We start from the raw sequence: 18,862 nt of genomic DNA, 5'->3' as shown, positions 1-18,862 counted from the left end.
TCCCAGGCTAGGGGTCCAATTGGAGCTGCAGCCACTGGCTTACGCCAGAGCCACAGCAACACAGGATCCGAGCTGTGTCTGCAACCTACACCACAGCTCACGGCAATGCCAGATCCTCAACCAGCTGAGCAAGGCCAGGGATCGAACCCGCAACCTCATGGTTCCCAGTCAGATTCGTCAACCACTGTGCCACGATGGGAACTCCCCTTTAGGCATTTAATAATCATTAGCATTGAGGACGCTTGGCTTCAGCTATCTATGCATAGCATTCTAGAGAATCACCACTGTGCCTCTGCAGACAGCATGCCTATCTGCAGCAACCCATCGTGCCTAGGTTTGCACCTCGGTTGTCTTTGCTAATGCATATCCTGCTAACGACCCCTCATGAATCCCTTGGGGCCATAAGGCTCATCTTCCTCTTATTCTTTAGTGGACATATCATACTGTGCAAACAGCGTGCCAATCTGGCATGCCTAGACCAATGTATTATGTCCTCATTCAGCTGACCATATATGAATAACTTATGCCTTTAGGTCCTTGTTCTTAAGCTTAAGTCATTTACCAGCACTGCAACTGTTTTTCAAGCAGGAATATGGAGTAAAGTAAGGCAGGACAAGATGGAGTTTTCAGCAAAGAGGCTAAGAAAATATTGTAGAAACATGTCTCGTCATAATACCTGGCATATAGTCATGTTCAAATATAGATACTTACATCATGATGGTTTTTGAACAATGAGATAAAATAGAATCCCTATCCTTCAAAGGTTTTAATGTTATCTAAAAATATGTTAACCTTTTTCTCTGGATTCTTGAGATTCTGGGTTTAGTATATAGCTTTTGTAATAGACACTTGTTTGACATTATCATGACATGGGCTAGCAGCAGGGTTGGACTAGGAGATCACAGTGGTAGGAACTGTGCTGTAAGTTTAGCTTTCACTCTTTAAATTATTCAGAAATATGAAAAGTCTGCAAAACAAGTCTTTCCTTGCATTATCTAGGGAATATGTTTCCTATGCTTTGGAAATTAATTGTATTTTATCTCCTGTAATAACTTTTAATACACAATGTAAAAGATGTTTTTCTTATTAAAATTTAATCTTTTTGGGTCCAGGAGCTCCATTATCTGTTCTGGATGAATTTCTTGATGAATCCTCTCACCTGAAGTCTGATTCACATGAACCCATTTTGTCTGTACAATCTCAGGATCCAAATACAAGCCAAAAACCATCCAACTCATTTCTCAAGGAAATACCACCAAAAAAAGGTATTTAGAGGTGGTCAATCCCTGGCCTGGCACAGTGGGTTAAAGGGTTCTCTGTTGCTGCAGCTGTGGCTGGGATTCAATCCGTGGCCTGGAAACTTCCATATGCTGCAGATATGGCTATATAAAAAAATTGGAATAAATATTTCCACTTGAAAGACAAGGATAAACAAACTAGAAAATCATGAAAACTCTTATGATGACCCAAATGGCAATCTTAACCAGTTTAAGGTTGATTAGTTTATCTGTAATATTGTCTAAGTTCCTTCATATGAGGCTAGGCTTTGAAATCCAATTTCAGTATGATGCCACTCTTTCAATAGCAAGGATTTATATTTAGCTCAGAGTAATAGTCAACCATAGTTCTGTGATTTTCTAACAATGAATTTTTATTTTTAGAATATTTACAGATTTAGAGTATCCGTAGATCTGTTTCACATTCAGGAAGATCTGAATACTTAAAAAAAAAAAAAAGTCATTTCATTCAGCCTGCATTTGGAACCACCAGTAGACTAACCTAGAGAACCTTTGAGGTCTCCTCTTTGGGGACCACTGCGATAGAGTAGTCTATTGCTTTCAAGATTATAATTTCACTCCTATATTAGAGTAGAATATTCTCCCTGCTATGTGTCTGAGCTTCTGAATTTTTCCCTTACATCTAATTGTCTATTATTTTAATGTAATATTTTCAGAAGCATCAAAATGGCAAGAGTCATCAACTTGTCTGCAACCTACTCCTTATAGTGTTTCCCAAACTCCTATCACCATCTTCATGGAGACCATACGCTTCTTGATGAAAGTCAATGCTGTGCAGGTCAGAATATTTGGAAAAGGGCAAGTAAATGAAAACATTTTAATGAACTGTTTATTCAATCATAATGATGTCTTTGCAGGCTTAAATGTGCATGATGCAGAAATCAGATATGCTTTTGTGGGAGTTCTCTGGTGGCTCAGCAGGTTAATGATCTGGTGTTGTCACTGCTGTGGTCTGGGTCACTGCTGTGGAATGAGTTTGATCCCTGGCTCTGGAACTTCCACATTCCATGAGTGTGGCAAACACTCCTATTTTGGATGTTTTGGGGGAAAAAATTACACTTTTTTTAAAAAAAAAAACAATTTATGCCGCACCTGCAACATATGGAAGTTCTTGGGCTAGGGGTCGAATCAGAACTGTAGCTGAGGGCTACACCACAGCCATGGCAACACCATATCCAAGCCACATCTGCGACCTCTGCTGAAGCTTGCAGCAATGCAGGAACTTTAACCCAATGAGCGAGGCCAGGGATCAAACTCATATTCTCACAGAGACAACCTCAGGTCCTTAACCTGCTGGGGCACAAGGGGAACTCTGAAAAAATATGCTTTTGAGAGCATACTATTGGCCCAATAGGATAAACATTCAAACATGAACTACTCTCTGCAGAGAGCATCGGGAGACCTCACTGCAAGTCTGCTCCATATAGAATACCAGCAAAGCAAAATCAGACTCTGAGTCATATGTAGCCTGATGTCACTTTATTATAGGAACTCATATTATTTGAGTGTTGTGGGTTCACAGGAGCCTAATAATACCTTTCTTCTTTTTCAGGTACTGAGCCAATTGGAAATAGATACACAGTGCTATATTGGGGAATAAAATATTTTTGGGGGGTCTTTTTAGGGCCTCACCTGCAGCATGTGGAAGTTCCCAGGCTATGGGTCGAAACAAAACTGTAACTGCCAGCCTATGCCACAGTCACAGCAATGTGGGATCTGAGCTGCATCTGCGACCTACACCACAGCTCATGGCAAAGCTGGATCCCTAACCCACTGAGCAAGGCCAGCGATCAAACCCACATCCTCATGGATACTAGTCAGGTTCGTTACCACTGAGCCATGACGGGAACTCCCAAAATACTAATTTTTTATTGGTAAAACTGGGCTGGTGATGTGACTGGTTTCAGAGTTGACTTATATCATGCAGTCACAGGTGTAACAGCTGGAAAATTTCAGTCTCCTCCCAGAGAAGAGCATCCTACAGGATCTACCTCCCATTTAGGAAATAAGAAACATATCCATGAAGCAAGGAGTAAGAGAGAGAGCAAGGTCCAGAAGCAAGAGTTGGCCTTCAACCTGTAGAGTACATGCTCCATTTGAGGGTGGGCAAGCTCAAGAAAGGGCAAAAATTATGAATGTGGTGGGAGTGGGCCTATTAAACAGGAGCCTTTAACATATTAACCTTTCAAACAGAGAAAGAGGCTTTCTGTCTCCCTGATTAAATAAATCACTTTTTCCCCATGTCCAAGAGCAAGAATGCAGGTAGAAGAACAGCTACAGAATTTTCCCCTACCAGTATTTTCCTAAAAAGGTATAAATATTACTGGAAGTTTCTGTATTAGAGACTAAGATGAGAACAGAGGAAGAAGAAAAGAAAGGTTTCCCCCTCTACTTAGCAAGTATGACAATATGACTTTATCAAGTTTGGAGGCTTTGTATAGTATTAAAAACAAAGAATAGGGAGTTCCCATTGTGGCTAAGCTGATTAAGAACCCAACATAGTGTCCATGAGAATGCACATTTGATCCCTGGCCTGGCTCAGTGGGTTAAGGATTCAGCATTGCCTCAAGCTGTGGCATAGGTCACAGATGGGGCTCGAATCTGGCATTACTGTGGCTGTGGCATAGGCAGCTCTGATTCGACTCCTAGCCTGGGAACTTCCATATGCCGCAGGTGTGGCCTTAAAAAGGATAAAAAAGAATAGCCCAAAGTATAAATACAGCAAATGTTTGAGAGTGTTTTAGAAGCAGACGTTTATGTTTCTGAGCTCCTGAGTCTAGAATTTTAGAAAGGGAGGTTTTCACTTCCTCTAAGTTTCCTTACAGTTACAGCTGCCTGAAAATATTACCTTGTGTTTAAATGGGATAGCTGATGAAATGCCTTTGTCTGCTACACAATAGGCTAAAACTCATCTAGTATGATCAGCAAGACCAGAATTATATAGTATTGCAGATAATTCACTTGGAAATGTTACTAAGTGAGTAGCTGGTAATGGAACCATGATGTGCTGAATGTTTATAATCCATCTATAACCTTTTGAAATTGATAATCATTTCATTCTATAATATGTTGCTTATAATTTTTTATCAGAGACATAATCTTCAATCATGAGAGCTATGGGATTGACACAATGCAGGCATTACGTGTTTCTTATAATCTGATTTTTCCCTGCAGTATGTACACAGAGTGCTTGCACATGAGCTACTCTGCCCTCAAGGAGGCCCAAGCTGTGAGTATTACCTGGTGCTGGCTCAGACACACCTTCTCAAGAAGGACTTTGCTAAAGCAGAGGAATACCTCCAACAAGCAGCGCAGATGGACTACCTGGTAATAACTTTCTCTAGAGTGTCTTAAGTTTAGTTTGGAGAAGGCTTTCTTAAAGGTGGTGATGCCATATCACAGGTAGCTTTCTGGTTACTAAAAGTGTGGATCATCAGCTGTTGGTAAACTCATGTATCTATTTCCTTCCATTTGTTTTTCTTTTTAAAAATTTTTTATTAAAGTATAGTTGGTTTACAATATTGCTTCAATTTCTGCTGTATAGCAAAGTGACCCAGTCATACATATACATATATATATATGTATGTACATTCTTTTTTTTTTTTTCTTAGGGCTGTACCTATAGCATATGAAAGTTCCAAGGCTGGGGGTCCAATCAGAGTTGTAGCTGCTGGCCTATGCCACAGCCATAGCAACACGGGGTCTGAGCCACATCTGTGACCTACACTGCAGCTTGCAGCAGTGCCAGGTCCTTAACCCACTGAGTGAAGCCAGGGGTTGAACCCACATCCTAGTTGGGTTCTTAGCCTGCTAAGTCACAACTGGACTCCTATTTTTTTTAAAATACTATCGATCATCATGTTTTAACCCAAGCAATTGGACATAGTTCCCTCTGCTGTATAGCAGGACCCCATTGCTCATCCATTCCAGATGTAATAGCTTGCATCTACCAACCCCAAACTCCCCATCCCTCCCACTCCCTCTCCCCACCTCCTCTAGCAACCACAAGTCTGTTCTCCATGTCTGTGATCTGTTTCTGTTTTATAGATAGGATCATTTGTGTCATATTTTAGATTCTATATATAAGTGATATTACATGGTATTTGTCTTTCTCTTTCTGACTTACTTCACTTAGTATGAGAATCCCTAGTCGTATCATGTTGCTGCAAATGGCATTATTTTGTCCTTTTTTACAGCTTAGTTTTCCATTGTATGTATGTACCACATATTCTTTTTTTTTTCTGTCTTTTTGTCTTTTTGTCTTTTTTGTTGTTGTTGCTATTTCTTGGGCCACACCCGAGGCATATGGAGGTTCCCAGGCTAGGGGTCCAATCGGAGCTGTAGCCACCGGCCTACGCCAGAGCCACAGCAACGCGGGATCCCAGCCGCGTCTGCAACCTACACCACAGCTCATGGCAATGCCGGATCGTTAACCCACTGAGCAAGGGCAGGGACCGAACCCGCAACCTCATGGTTCCTAGTCGGATTCGTTAACCACTGCGCCACGACGGGAACTCCTGTACCACATATTCTTAATCCATTAAGCTGTCAGTGGACATTTATGTTGTTTCCATGTTTTGGCTATTGTGAATAGTGCTGCAGTGAACATACGGGTGCATGTATATTTTTCAATAAAAGTTTTATCTGGAATATGCCCAGGAGTGGGATTTCTGGGTCATATGGTAGTTCTAGATTTAGTTTTCTGAGGTACCTCCATACTGTTCTCCATAGTGGTTGTACCAATTTACATTTCCACCAACAGTGAAGGAGGGTTCCGTTTTTTCCACACTCTCTGCAGCATTTGTTATCTGTTGACTTGTTAATGATGGCCATTCTGACTGGTGTGAGGTGGTACTTCATTATAGTTTTGATTTTCATTTCTCTAATAATTAGTGATATTAAGCGTTTTTTCATGTGCCTACTGGCTAACCGTATGTCTTCTTTGGAGAAATGTCTGTTTAGATCTTCTGCCCATTTTTTGATTGGGTTGTTTGTGTTTTTGTTGTTGAGTTGTACAAGCTGTTTGTATGTTTTGGAGATTAGGCCCTTGCCTGTGGCATCATTTGCAGAGATTTTCTCCCATTCTCTGAGTTGCATTTTTGCTTTTTTAGTGGTTTCCTTTGCTGTGCAAAACCTTTTGACTTTAATTAGGTCCCCTTGGTTTATTTTTGTTTTTATTGACCTTATTCTAGGAGGTAAATAAGATGTTGCTGCGATTTATGCTAAAGAATTTTTCTGCCTGTGTTTTCCTCTTGTTTTATAGTATCTGGCCTTATATTTAAATCTTTAATCAATGTTGAGTTTATTTTTGTTTATGGTGTTAGAGAATGTTCTAATTTCATTCTTATACATGTACCTGTTAATTTTTTCCAGCACCACTTATTGAAGAGACCATTTGTTTTTCTTAATTTTGAAAAGGGCAGAGAAAGGATAAGGACAGCTCTTTAACAGATAGTTTGTCTATTTCAAGTTTCCTGAACTTCCGCTTTCTTATTGGGAACACCATCATGGTTATGCTTGATTATCTTTCTTAATATTTACCCTAAAAGCAAAATGGTTTTAAAGGATGTGAGAAGAAAATGAGAGTGTAGTCCTAGAACTATCTCCCAGTGCAACTGAATGGCCAGCCCTCTTTCCAATCTGTAAAAGAACAGGGACTTAATCTAAATTTAAATGTTAAACAGAGATCACTAAGGTACTTTTCAATACCACCTCATTCCAAGTTATTCACTTTCTCAGAACCCTAACGTCTGGGGCGTGAAGGGCCATCTCTATTTTCTGAGTGGAAATCATGCTGAGGCCAAGGCATGCTATGAGCGAACTGTTAGCTTTGTAGTAGATGCTTCTGAGATGCACTTCATCTTCCTGCGACTGGGGCACATATACCTGGAAGAGAAAGAGGTAAGGGATAAATGATGGGGAGTGACTGTAAATTGGGTCATGGTCTGGGACTTGGTTACAGTTCAAGCATTAACATCCATCTTTGTGGACTAAAAATAGTGATGTGATAATGACACTTTTACATCCAAAGGTAACGTGACGTGTCAACATCAGATAACCAGTAATATTAGAAGCAGGATTCCAACCTAGGCAGTCTAATACTAGAATCTGGTTTTAACCATTATGATACCTAAAAAGGTGTTAAGAACTCAGTAAGTGTTACTTTAGCTAACTTTCCTTTATTAGCAGTAGTAGAAATATTCTTAACTTGGCTTAACTAACAGAAAGTGTTATGGCTTCAAAAGAACCTCTTCAGGAGTTCCTGTTGTGGCTCAGCAGGTTGCTTCTGTGAGGATGCAGGTTTGATCCCTGGGTTACAGATCTGGCGTTGCCACAAGTTCTGGCGTAGGTCGCAGATGTGGCCTGGATCCAGTGTTGCTGCGGCTCCAATTCGACCCCTGAGTCAGGAACTTTCATATGCTGCAGGTGTGGCTGTAAAAAAAAGAAAAGAAGAGAACTTCTGCAAACTTCCTCCTCAACACAAAAGGTTATATTTAATTCAGCTAAGGCTAACCTCATTCCACAAGGCACTCTGACATGACTCTTCAGCACTTCCTCTCCACACTTCCTCTCTCTATTTTATGAAACACCCCAAGGTCTTCTAAAAGAAATTCTCTCCTATGGAAAATTTTAAATGCATACCAATTGGTAAGTTAGATTAGTTATGGGTAGTAGAATGAACCAACGTGGATGCACCCTCCTACTTCAACAATTATCAACATTCTGCTAGAGACCTTTGCTTTTGTTTTGGCTTCATTTCATTTATCCTTCCAGGACACACTATTTTATTTAAAACAAAACAACAACAGCAACAAGAAGTTTCGATGCCTTATAATTTAAGGAGGAAAATTTACATAGGCTTGAGAGAAAAACCAATATCCCATTGCAGTGAATTAAAAAGTTTTCTTTCTGATGTCAATGCAAGCTGTATCCTCACAGAGCTACTGACTTAAGCAGTCCCTAGGCAAGCAGTTCTTAGGCTCTTTACTGAGGCTCAACTATAGCTCCATCTACCACGTCGGAATTACAAGATAAGTAGTACTTTGTGGGCTATTTCTTCAGGAAGCTTGTTTTTTGAGTTTTTCTAAATGTCTCTTAGACTTCTGCAGAGAGCTTCTAAGACCTTTTACAACCACAAAATCTTAAAATAATGAGTCTCTATCAAGTATACCCCTTAGTTCAGAGCTTCTGTATCTGTCATTCCACCATATAGTGTTGCTTTTAAGTGAAAGGGGATAATCTCTAATGTCTAGGCAGAATTCAGATAATCTTTGTGGTCATTCAGAACTTTCAGTGTAACTCCTTGCCTCAACTCTTACAGAGACTATAAATGTCTTTGGAACTGATTCCACATCGGTCTGCCCTTTAATTTGGCCTTTCTTCCTCTCACTAGTCTTCTTGCGATAGCTTCCTTAAAATAGATATAAAAATATAATCCAAGCCCCAAATAGCTAATACAATATTGAAAGAAATAAATAAAAGTGGTGGACTGACCCTGCCTGACTTCAAGACTTGCTTTATAGCTACAGTAAGCAAGACAGTGTGGTATTGGTGAAAGAACAGACAAATAGATCAATGGAACAGAACAGTGAGACCAGAAATAGACTCACATACATATAATCATCTGATCTTTGATAAAGGAGAAAAGGCAATATAATTCAGCAGAGAAGATAATATTTCCAGCAAATGGAGGTGGAAAAACTAGACATTCACATGCAAAAAATATGTATGTAGATACAGACCTTATACCCTTCACAAAAATTAACTCAAAATGGATCATAGACCTAAATGTAAAATGCGACTATAAAACTCTAAGAAAATAATGCAGAAGAAAACCTGTATGATACTGAATGTGGTGATGACATTTTAGGTTAAACCCCAAAGGCAAGATCCATGAAAGAAAAAATTGTTAAGTTAGATTTCACTGAAATTAAAAATTTATGCTCTGAGTTCCCACTGTGGCACAATGGGTTAAGAATCCTACTGCAGCAGTTCAGTTGCTGCAGGGGTGTAGGTTTTGATCCACGGCCTGGTACAGTGGGTTAAAGGATCTGGCACTGCCAGAGCTGTGGCATAGGTTGCATCTCTGACTCAGACTTAATCCCTGGCTCAGGAACTTCTGTATGCCATTGGTGTGGCCATAAAAACAAAACAAAACAAAACAATAGCCAAAAAAGTATGCTCTGCCAAAGACAAAGTCCAGAAAATGATAGGATAAGCTGTGGACTGGGAAAAATATTTACAAAAAATATAGCTGCTAAAGGATTACTATTCAGAATATACAAAGAACTCTTAAAACTGAATGATAAGAAAACAACTCCATTAAGAAATGGGCCAAAGACCTTAAGAGACACCTCATCAAAGAAGAAATACAGATGGCAAATAAGCACATGAAAAGATGCTCCACATCATGTCATTAGGGAAATACAAATTGGAACAATAATGTGGTATCACTATACACCAAAATCTGGTCAAAATTTGGAACACTGACAGAGCCAAATGCTGTTAAGTATATAGAGCAGCAAGAACTCTCATTCATTGCTGGTGGGAATGCAAAATGATACAGCCACTTTGGAAGACAGTATGGCGATTCCTTTTTTTTTTTTTTTAAGTCTTTTTTAGGGCTGCATCTGAGGCATATGGAGGTTCCCAGGCTAGGGGTCAAATTGGAGCTGTAGCCGCCAGCCTGCACCACAGACACAGCAATGCGGGATCCAAACTGTGTCTGTGACCTACACCACAGCTCAAGGAAACACTGGATCCTTAACCCAGTGAGCAAGGCCAGGGATCAAACCTGCATCCTCACGGATACCAGTTGGGTTCATTAACTGCTGAGCCACGATGGGAACTCTGGCAATACCTTACAAAACCAAGAATAGTCTTAACATAAGATACAGCAGTTGTGCTCCTTCTATTTTCCTAAAGTTGAAAACTCATGTCAACACAAAAACCTGCACATGGATGTTTATAGTAACTTTATTCATATGGGCCAAAATTTGGAAGCAACCAAGATGTCCTTCAGTAGGTAAGTGGATAAACAAATCTGTGATACAGCCAGATAATGGAATATTACCCAATGATTAAAAAAAAAAAAAGGAGCTATCAAGCATGAAAAAAAACCCCACAAAGGAACCTTAAATGCCTGTTATTAAATAAAAGAAGCAAATCTGAGAAAGCTATGTACTGCGTGATTCCCACTGGATGACATTCTGGAAAAGGCAAAATCATGAAGACAGTAAAGATATCAGTGATTTCCAGGAGTTGGAGGAAGGAGAGTGATGAGTAGATGAAGCCCAGAGGCTTGATATATCAGTGAAAATACTCTAATGAGGGAAAGACATCACACATTGTTCATACGTAAAATGTACAACACTAACAGTGAACCATAGGGTTAACAGTGGACTTTGAGTGATGATGATATGCTAATGTTCATTATTTATAACAAAATGACCCCTCTGCTGGGGGATGTTGATATTGGGAGAGGCTATGCATGTGAGGGGACAAGGGGTAAATGGCAAATCTCTGTACTTTCCTTTCAATTTTCCTGTGAAGGTAAAACTTCTCTTGGAATTCCCTGGTGGCTCATCAGGTTAAGGATTGGCATTGTCACTGCTGTGGCTCTGGTTACAGCTGTGGCGAAGGTTCAATCCCTGACCTGGGAGCTTCCATATATATATAATCCAAGGACTCATCTAATTTAGATTGGTATAGAATACAATTACAGTAGCGCCATGATTGTCCTAGCAATGCTAGAAGAGCAATAGTTTAGTGGTGCTATCTTCTTACAGTATGAAAAGGCGAAGAAAACCTACCTGCAAGCCTGTAAGAGATCACCTTCATGCCTCACCTGGCTGGGACTGGGAATCGCCTGTTATCGGGTAAGAGGATCAAGGCTTGACACTAGGCATACAGCTGACCTTGACTCCTTGGTCTTCCAAGCACCCTGAAAGTTTGTGATGATGGTGGGAAGCAAGCAGGGCAATCTTCTCTAATGAAGAGTTGCTCTTCAAAGCTGTTCAGTAAACTGAAGTTCAATCTGAACTACAAAATAAAATATTCTTTAAAAATCTCATAAAAACTGAAACATGAAGCTATATAATAAAAAATGGCATGTTGTTGGGTATAAAAGTTCATAATTTATGAGGTTATCTGTAAGAAAAAGGCAATATGGATATGAAGAACCTACTCAATTAAATAAATTAATTGATACTTATTAAGCTCTGTGGCCCTTCTATGTTAAGGAGGAGTTGCTAAAGCTTTTGTTAGACCTTTTGTTCCACCACTCCTAAAAACTTTTTAGTCACTTTTCCCACCTTTCCTCCAATCTTTGAAAGAGGTATGCATTATCCTGACCTTGTCTACTTCCTTCATGTGTATTTTTGCTTGGCTGCACCCACAGCATGCAAAAGTTACCAGGCCAGGGATCAAACCCACACCCCAGCTATAACCAGAGCCATGGCAGTGACAATGCCAGATACTTTATCTGCTAGGCCACCAGGGAACTCCCCTTCATGTGTATTCTTGATTCCATCCCTCTCCTTTTCTCCTAATCCCTTACTCTTTTAATATTCTTTTCTCTTTGATGATTTACGCTTTTAAGTTTTCCTTCTCTATCAGCTCTTTCCCTGTACTTTCCCCCTTCTTACTAAACAACAGCAACAATAACCTTCCTGGTTGTTTTCCTTAACCAAAAGAGTTATCTACATTCCTTGTCTCCTATTCCTCACTGCTGTTTTTTTTTTTTTTTTTTTTAACCGTAAGGGTAACATATGTTCATTATGGAAAATTTGGATGATACAATATAAAAATAAAATATTAGGGTATTGATAATTCCACCACTCAGTGATATTCACTGTAAACGTTTTCGTCTTTTTTCATACATCTATGAAAGCAATTTTAGTGTATAAAATTGTAAATAATGTATTTACTGCTTTATAATCTCTTTTCTACTTAATATAGCATTGGTACCTTCTCACATCATCAAATAGTCTAAAACGTGAGTTTTGATAACTGCATGGTATTCCCTAGTTTGGATGCATAAGTAAAATTACCATGTAATTTATCATACAAACCAGGGCACCCCTGAGAACAAAAGGGGTGATATTAATAATTACACTAGGACATAGATTGTCCCAAGCCAACCGGGACATGTGGTCACTTACATATAAGTCATATGTTCCTGCTCCCCCTTCCCAAAAAGGATGTAAAAGATGTGTAGCTGTTAGAAACCTAACAGCACTGTTGAAAGTACAAGAAGCCAACTATTCAAAGTCGTGCTTATGTTTAAGTAGTGTAAAAAGTATTTTCATTGAGACAGAAACTAAAAAAAAAAACCCTTAGGTTAAGCCCTGTTGCTAAGTTGTCCAAGTAATGTCTGCCACACCAGCAGTGTTTTAGTCACACTATCCCTATGTGTGGATATACTGCAGTTTATTTGACTGCCCACTATTATTGGACATGTCTTTTGTTTCTACAATTATACTATTATAAATAAAGTGGAAATAAACATTCTTGGACATAAATCTCTGTGCCTAATTCTGTTATTTCATTAGGATACATTCTTTAAAAAATGTAGAATAAATTTGAAGTCTTTAAATTGTAGTGTCAGCTCACCTTCTAAAAAGGCTGTATACTGATTTATACTCTGCCAGAGCTGTGAGAGTTCATTTTACTATTACTTCATCAACAATGGGCATTATCATTTCCCAATTTGATAGGTATCTTAATTTATATTTTCATCACTAATGAAGTTGAAATCATGTACTACATGTATTTATTTATTTGTGAATTATCTTTTCATTTCCCAGGTCCCATTTATCCTTCAGTTTGTTGCAATTAGGTGTATACTCCTTAACACTTTGCTGACACTTCTCTGACAGGGACCCCTTATAACATGTTATTGCCAAAAGCAGTGGACACTTACATGAAGTCTCTGTAGCACTTAACCCATTGACTGCTTCCTTCTTGAAGCCCTCTCTTTCCTTGACTTTCACAGTACAGCATTCATATTCTTCTAGTTCTGTGCCTTTCTGGTAGCCTTAGTCGTTTTTGTTGGCTCCCATCACAGTTGTTGGGTCCTCCTGGGTTCTACAGCCAGCTCTTCTCCTGTCACCTTATTTATTCTCCCTAAGAAATATTACCTACCCCAGGGGTCTTAACTACCTCTTGTGTGCTAATGAATCCTAAAGCTTCAGTTCATACCACTTTTCAAATTCTGACCCTTATATCAAATAATGCAATGGACAGCTCCATTTGATGGTCCCCTAGACACATCAAAATGTACATATCCAAAATGTAACCTAACTTAAATGTGAAGGATTCTCGTATTCTTTAAGCCTGCAGCTTCTATATTCTCTGTCTTAGTAAATGCGACTGTCATGAACCCAGTCAACAGAGCCAGAAACTTAAAAGCTATCCTAGTCTACTCCTATTACTTTTAAATAGGCATCGAATAGCCTATTGATTTCATCTCCTGAATGTCTGTTGAGTCCACTCTCTCCTCTCTATTCCTGTTTGTAATGCTCTAATTTAAGCCTCATCCCCCTGCTTATCTGTGAGGGTGGTCTCCTGTCTTCTTTCAGTTCATCTCCCACATTGTAATCAAAGTGGTCTCTAAAAATGCAAGTACCAGGTTACTCCTTTATTTAAAACCTTGTTTCAGAATAACATTCAGATTTTTTTTTTTGAATGATCTACTCTTTCTCTAACTCTTTAGTCTTACTACTTCCTTTGTTCTCTCTCCGCCTCTCCCTCCTCCCTGTCCTCTGTCTCTCCTTCCTTCTTTCCCTCCCCCTTCCTCTCTTCTCCAGCCACACAGGTATGTTAAAAGTTTCCTGAGGAGTTCCTGTCGTGGCTCAGAGGTTAATGAATCCGACTAGGAACCATGAGGTTTAGGGTTCGTATCCCTGGCCTTGCTCAGTGGGTTAAGGATCCAGCATTGCCGTGAGCTGTGGTGTAGATCGCAGATGCGGCTCAGATCCTGAGTTGCTGTGGCTCTGGCGTAGGCCACCGGCTACATCTCCGATTAAACCCCTAGCCTGGGAATTTCCATATGCTGTGAGAGCGGCCCTAGAAAAGGCAAAAAGACAAAAAAAAAAAAAAAAGCCATGCTCTTGGAGCCTCCATACGTCTGTATATGAAATTACTTTTACCTGGAATGCCTTTCTTCACCTTGTACAGCTAAAAAATTCCTGTTTATCCTTCAAGGTTCACCTTAGCAATGTTTCTTCTCTGATGCCATCCTTTCATCTCAGGATAGACTTATCCCTCTTTTCCTTAGTCCTTCTGCTAGATTATATATATGTTTTATTATAGAAATGTTTATTTTGTATCATAACTCTATGTATTTGAGTTTCATTTTGTTTTAATTTTTTCGTGTATTTGCTTTTGAATTCTTTAGGGGCAGGAAGTTGTGGTTTTTTTTCTTTTTATTCCCAGTATCTAGCATATTGCCTGACATAGAGTAAATCTTTAGCAAATATAGGTTGATTGAATCAATATCTCTGAGACATTTAAAGTGTGGGCCAAGGTATGGGCATTGCCGAAAGACCATTCTTCTCATTGTCTTGACCCTAGAAACCCATTATTTTCTTTCCTAAAAGAGAAAAAAATGAAGAGCTACTGGGGAGAGGGAAGTACTTTATCCTTTCCTTAGGTGGCCTTTTGGAAGATTTTACAAAGCAAACTTAGTTTTAGGGAGCAGCAATGATATCCATGTGCCCAGAGCTCAAGGAGCACTCTAGAATCTCTCAATATTATATTGATTGCTCAGGCTTGTACTGTTAATAACTAATATTAGGGGAAAGAGAAACTTTCTGAACAGTATTTTTACAGGCTAATAGGACTTTTAACCTTAAGAAAGGGATGCACAATATAAAAGAAATAAACAAGTTATCTGACAGCCCACTGTGTATGGGGAAATCACTGAATGATGCACACGTGACTGCATACTTCTGATTTTCCAACCCTGTCACCTGAAACTTCATGGTTCATGGATGCCCTGATGGGCCTGCTTAGAGGAAAGGAAGAAGAGAGGAGTGAAAATTGAGAGCACAGCAGGCAGGGCTCCCGATTCCCCCACCTGACTTTTTAATTAGAACAGTTGTCCTTTTTTTTTTTCCCCGGTCTTTTTAGGGCTACACCCACGGCATATGAAGGTTCCCAGGCTAGGGGTCCAATCGGAGCTGTAGCTGCTGGCCTATGCCACAGCCACAGCAATGCTGGATCTGAGCCGTGTCTGCAACCCGCACCACAGCTCGCTGCAACGCCAGATCCTTAACCCCCTGAGCAAGGACAGGGATTGACCCACGTCCTCATGTATACTAGTCGGGTTTGTTAACCACTGAGCCATGACAGGAACTCCAGAGCAGTTTTACTTTTAACTAGTTCATGTATTGGAACACCACCACATAAGATTTTATTTGAAGAAAGAGTTCTGTTGCTAAAAATTTAAAAAGTTAAAAACTTTTAGTATGGGTCATGTACACCAATGTTGACTTAACAAATCACACACGCTTTTCTTTTTTTCTATCAAGTTGGAGGAGCTCACAGAGGCTGAGGATGCTCTCTCTGAAGCCAATGCACTGAACAACTACAATGCTGAAGTATGGGCCTATCTGGCTCTGGTCTGCCTGAAAGTGAGTGTTTATCCTTAGACAGTGCTCTCATAGGGCAAAGAGGTGAGGGACCAAGTAAAGAAAGAGCAGGGGTCATCAATGCATAATATTTGAGGTTTCATAAACTTCACATTTGGTCATTATATTGATGAGGAAAGAGGCCATGTCTGAAAAGCCTCTACTTAGAATGTGCTTGAAAATCATATGCTCAGGTGTGTTTGTCTGGAATGGAGATTCTAAAAATGGGAGCAAGGCACTTGGGTTTGGTAGTCCCAGGTGAGTGGGAGTGGGGTGAACTGGGGTTGATTGCTAGTGGGGGTTCCAGGTGCAGTGGGCTCCCTGTGGCACTTTTGAGCTGCTTAGCAGGCCCTAGCCCAGGTCACACAAACCAAGCTCAGCCTAGTGTGTCCCTTGCCTCAAGGTGAAGGAGCATGTATGGATCAGATCTTGGTCTGCAGTTGCAGTTAGGAGCTGTCTAAGGGCTGTGTATGGGATGGAAGATTAGACTTGAGGGAAATGAGATGTTCTGCTTCTGCCCTCCTCAGCACTTTCTTCCTGTCTGTGCTCTCACATTTAGGAGCTCAAGCCTGGGAATCGTATAGTCATTCCATTTATGCTCTGGATCTATCAGAAATGTCATATATGGCCTAGAAAAGCTATATAAAAATGCAAAGATAAAAATCAAGGCAAAGTAGGCTACGGGGATGCAGACAAATGAATTACTAACAAAATGACCAATAGATATCACTGATAGACTAAAGTGGTTTTCCCAAAAGATCCCAGAATTTAAAAAATGCACCAGGGAGTTCCCTGGTGGCACAGTGGGTTAGGAATCTGGTGTTGTCACTGCTGTGGCTCAGGCTGCAGCTGTTTGATCTCTGGATCAGGAATTTCCACATGCCACATGTGTGGCAAAACAATTAAAAAATAAAAATGTACTTGATGCTATTAAACATCTTCTTTATAATTGTCTCTGACATTTTTTGCTGAGATCAGAATTCAGATAGATACTTTAGAAGTTCTCATCGTGGCACAGCAGAAACGAATCCAACTAAGAACCATGAGGCTGCGGGTTCGGTCCCTGCCCTTGCTCAGTGGGTTGGGGATCTGGCGTTGCCGTGAGCTGTGGTGTAGGTTGCAGGCGCAGCTCGGATCCCGCGTTGCTGTGGCTGTGGTGTAGGTCAGTGGCTACAGCTCCAATTAGACCCCTAGCCTGGGAACCTCCATATGCCTCGGGAGCCGCCCAAAGAAATAGCAAAAAGACAAAAAAAAAACAAAACAAAACACCCAGGGAGACAATGCTGGATCCTTAGCCCGCTGCACCACAGCAGGAACTCCCAGTATCTGATTTTTCTAATGCATAGAGACAGTATAAATTGCAGTAGTTAAAATCTTGACCTCTGGAGCTAGACTGCATTGTTTTAAAACCTGGCTCCTCCACTTATTAGCTTTATATCCCTGACAATTTATTTCTCCCCTTTATGCCCAGGTTTCTCTATCTATGAACCCTAGTGGCATTTAAATATATAATATCAATATAAATAATCATGGTATGTATGGAAATAAAGCATTTAAAATACAGACAATTATAAATGTAAACCAAAAAGCAAGCACTGTGTGTTAGCTTTTATTAACAGAATAGCTTCAATCCTTAGAGGAACAAATGACTCATTATATTTTCAGGGAAAAAAATGAGAAGTCATTGAAATGAAGGAGATGTGTGTGTGTGTGTGTGTGTGTGTGTGTGTGTGTGTGTGTGTATTAGAATATCTGCTTTTCCCTACCAGTTTTCATTTTCCTGTTTCCTCTTTAAATTAAGAGGTTCTTAACTAAGAAGCTGTGGAATCCTCTGCTTTTGGTAGAAATGCTGGCAATATACTTTCCCATAATAATGTTTATGATATGTCATCATCAGTAGCTGGTGCTCTTTTTTTCAGGCTGGACGGCAGCTGGAAGCTGAGCAGGCCTACAAGTACACAATGAAGGTATGATGCAAATAACTCTGCTGTTTGTACTGTACTGAGGCTGGGAAAATGGGAGAAAGATGCTGGCTTAATCAGGACTTTATAGCATTTCACAGTGAGAATATCTTTCAAGAGTTTTTTCTTACCTTTGCCATTATCATGGGGCTGCTGGGTTTGTAATAATAATCCACATATATTACCATAGGGGATCTTTTGTTAACTTCCTTGAGCCTCATATTCCTCACAAATCAAATTCAGGTGTTGGTCTAGTCCAGGGGTCAGCAAACTTTTTCTGTAAAGGGCAAAATAGGAAATATTTCAGACTTTGTGGCTACATAGTCTCTATTGTAACTATTATACTCTGCCCTTGTAGTGCAAAAACAGCCATAGGCAATACACAAACAAATGAGCATGGCTGTGTTTCAGATAAAACTTTACCTACAGAAAGAGGCAGCAGGCTGGATTTGGCTCATGAGCCATCATTTGCCAACTCCTGGTCTAGTTTATCAGTTGTGATTGCAAGTAATTTGAACAAAGTGGGGAAAGAACAAAGGGGTGATGCTAACTATTTCACCTACTTTTAAAGAGACATGGCTTTTACATTTCTTGTAAAAATTTGGCCAAAATTGAAATTACCCCTCGCTCCAAGGAAAGCAGGAAATGTGGCTTTTTGGCTGGCTACATTGCTTCCCTGAAAATGAAGATTTTGTTAGTAAAAGAAGAAAGTTTTCAGTAGGCAACAAATGTGTCTACTACACATTTAGATTTTAAAATTAAACTTAGATCTAATGTCTTTGATTTCTTTCTCTCATTTGCCATATGGGAATATTACACATTGGTCAAGATATGGGTGATATGGTGAACTCTTTTTTTTTTTTTCCTTCTTTTTAGGGGCACACCTTCGGCATGTGGAAGTTCCCAGGCTAGGGGTTGAAATGGAGCTGCAGCTGCCAGCCTACACCAGAGCCACAGCAATACCAGATCC

General features: G+C 39.9%; 1 protein-coding gene across 2 annotated transcripts in view; it reads left to right on the top strand.

Moving 5' to 3' along the window:
- CFAP70 (cilia and flagella associated protein 70) overlaps positions 1–18,862 on the top strand; it is a 109,806-nt gene that overhangs the window by 90,224 nt on the left and 720 nt on the right. The window contains exons 21-27 of one of the 2 annotated variants that reach the window (XM_047761718.1): positions 1,113–1,265; positions 1,955–2,076; positions 4,473–4,625; positions 7,038–7,199; positions 11,087–11,176; positions 15,833–15,934; positions 17,851–17,898. In XM_047761718.1, the coding sequence (XP_047617674.1) occupies positions 1,113–1,265; positions 1,955–2,076; positions 4,473–4,625; positions 7,038–7,199; positions 11,087–11,176; positions 15,833–15,934; positions 17,851–17,898 (830 nt within the window). The remainder of the gene's footprint in view (positions 1–1,112; positions 1,266–1,954; positions 2,077–4,472; positions 4,626–7,037; positions 7,200–11,086; positions 11,177–15,832; positions 15,935–17,850; positions 17,899–18,862) is intronic. The other variant, XM_047761719.1, reaches the window with a different exon arrangement.

Source organism: Phacochoerus africanus, chromosome 15, assembly GCF_016906955.1.
Source record: "Phacochoerus africanus isolate WHEZ1 chromosome 15, ROS_Pafr_v1, whole genome shotgun sequence".
Classification (NCBI taxonomy): domain Eukaryota; kingdom Metazoa; phylum Chordata; class Mammalia; order Artiodactyla; family Suidae; genus Phacochoerus; species Phacochoerus africanus.
This window is presented reverse-complemented; position numbering and strand designations above follow the sequence as displayed.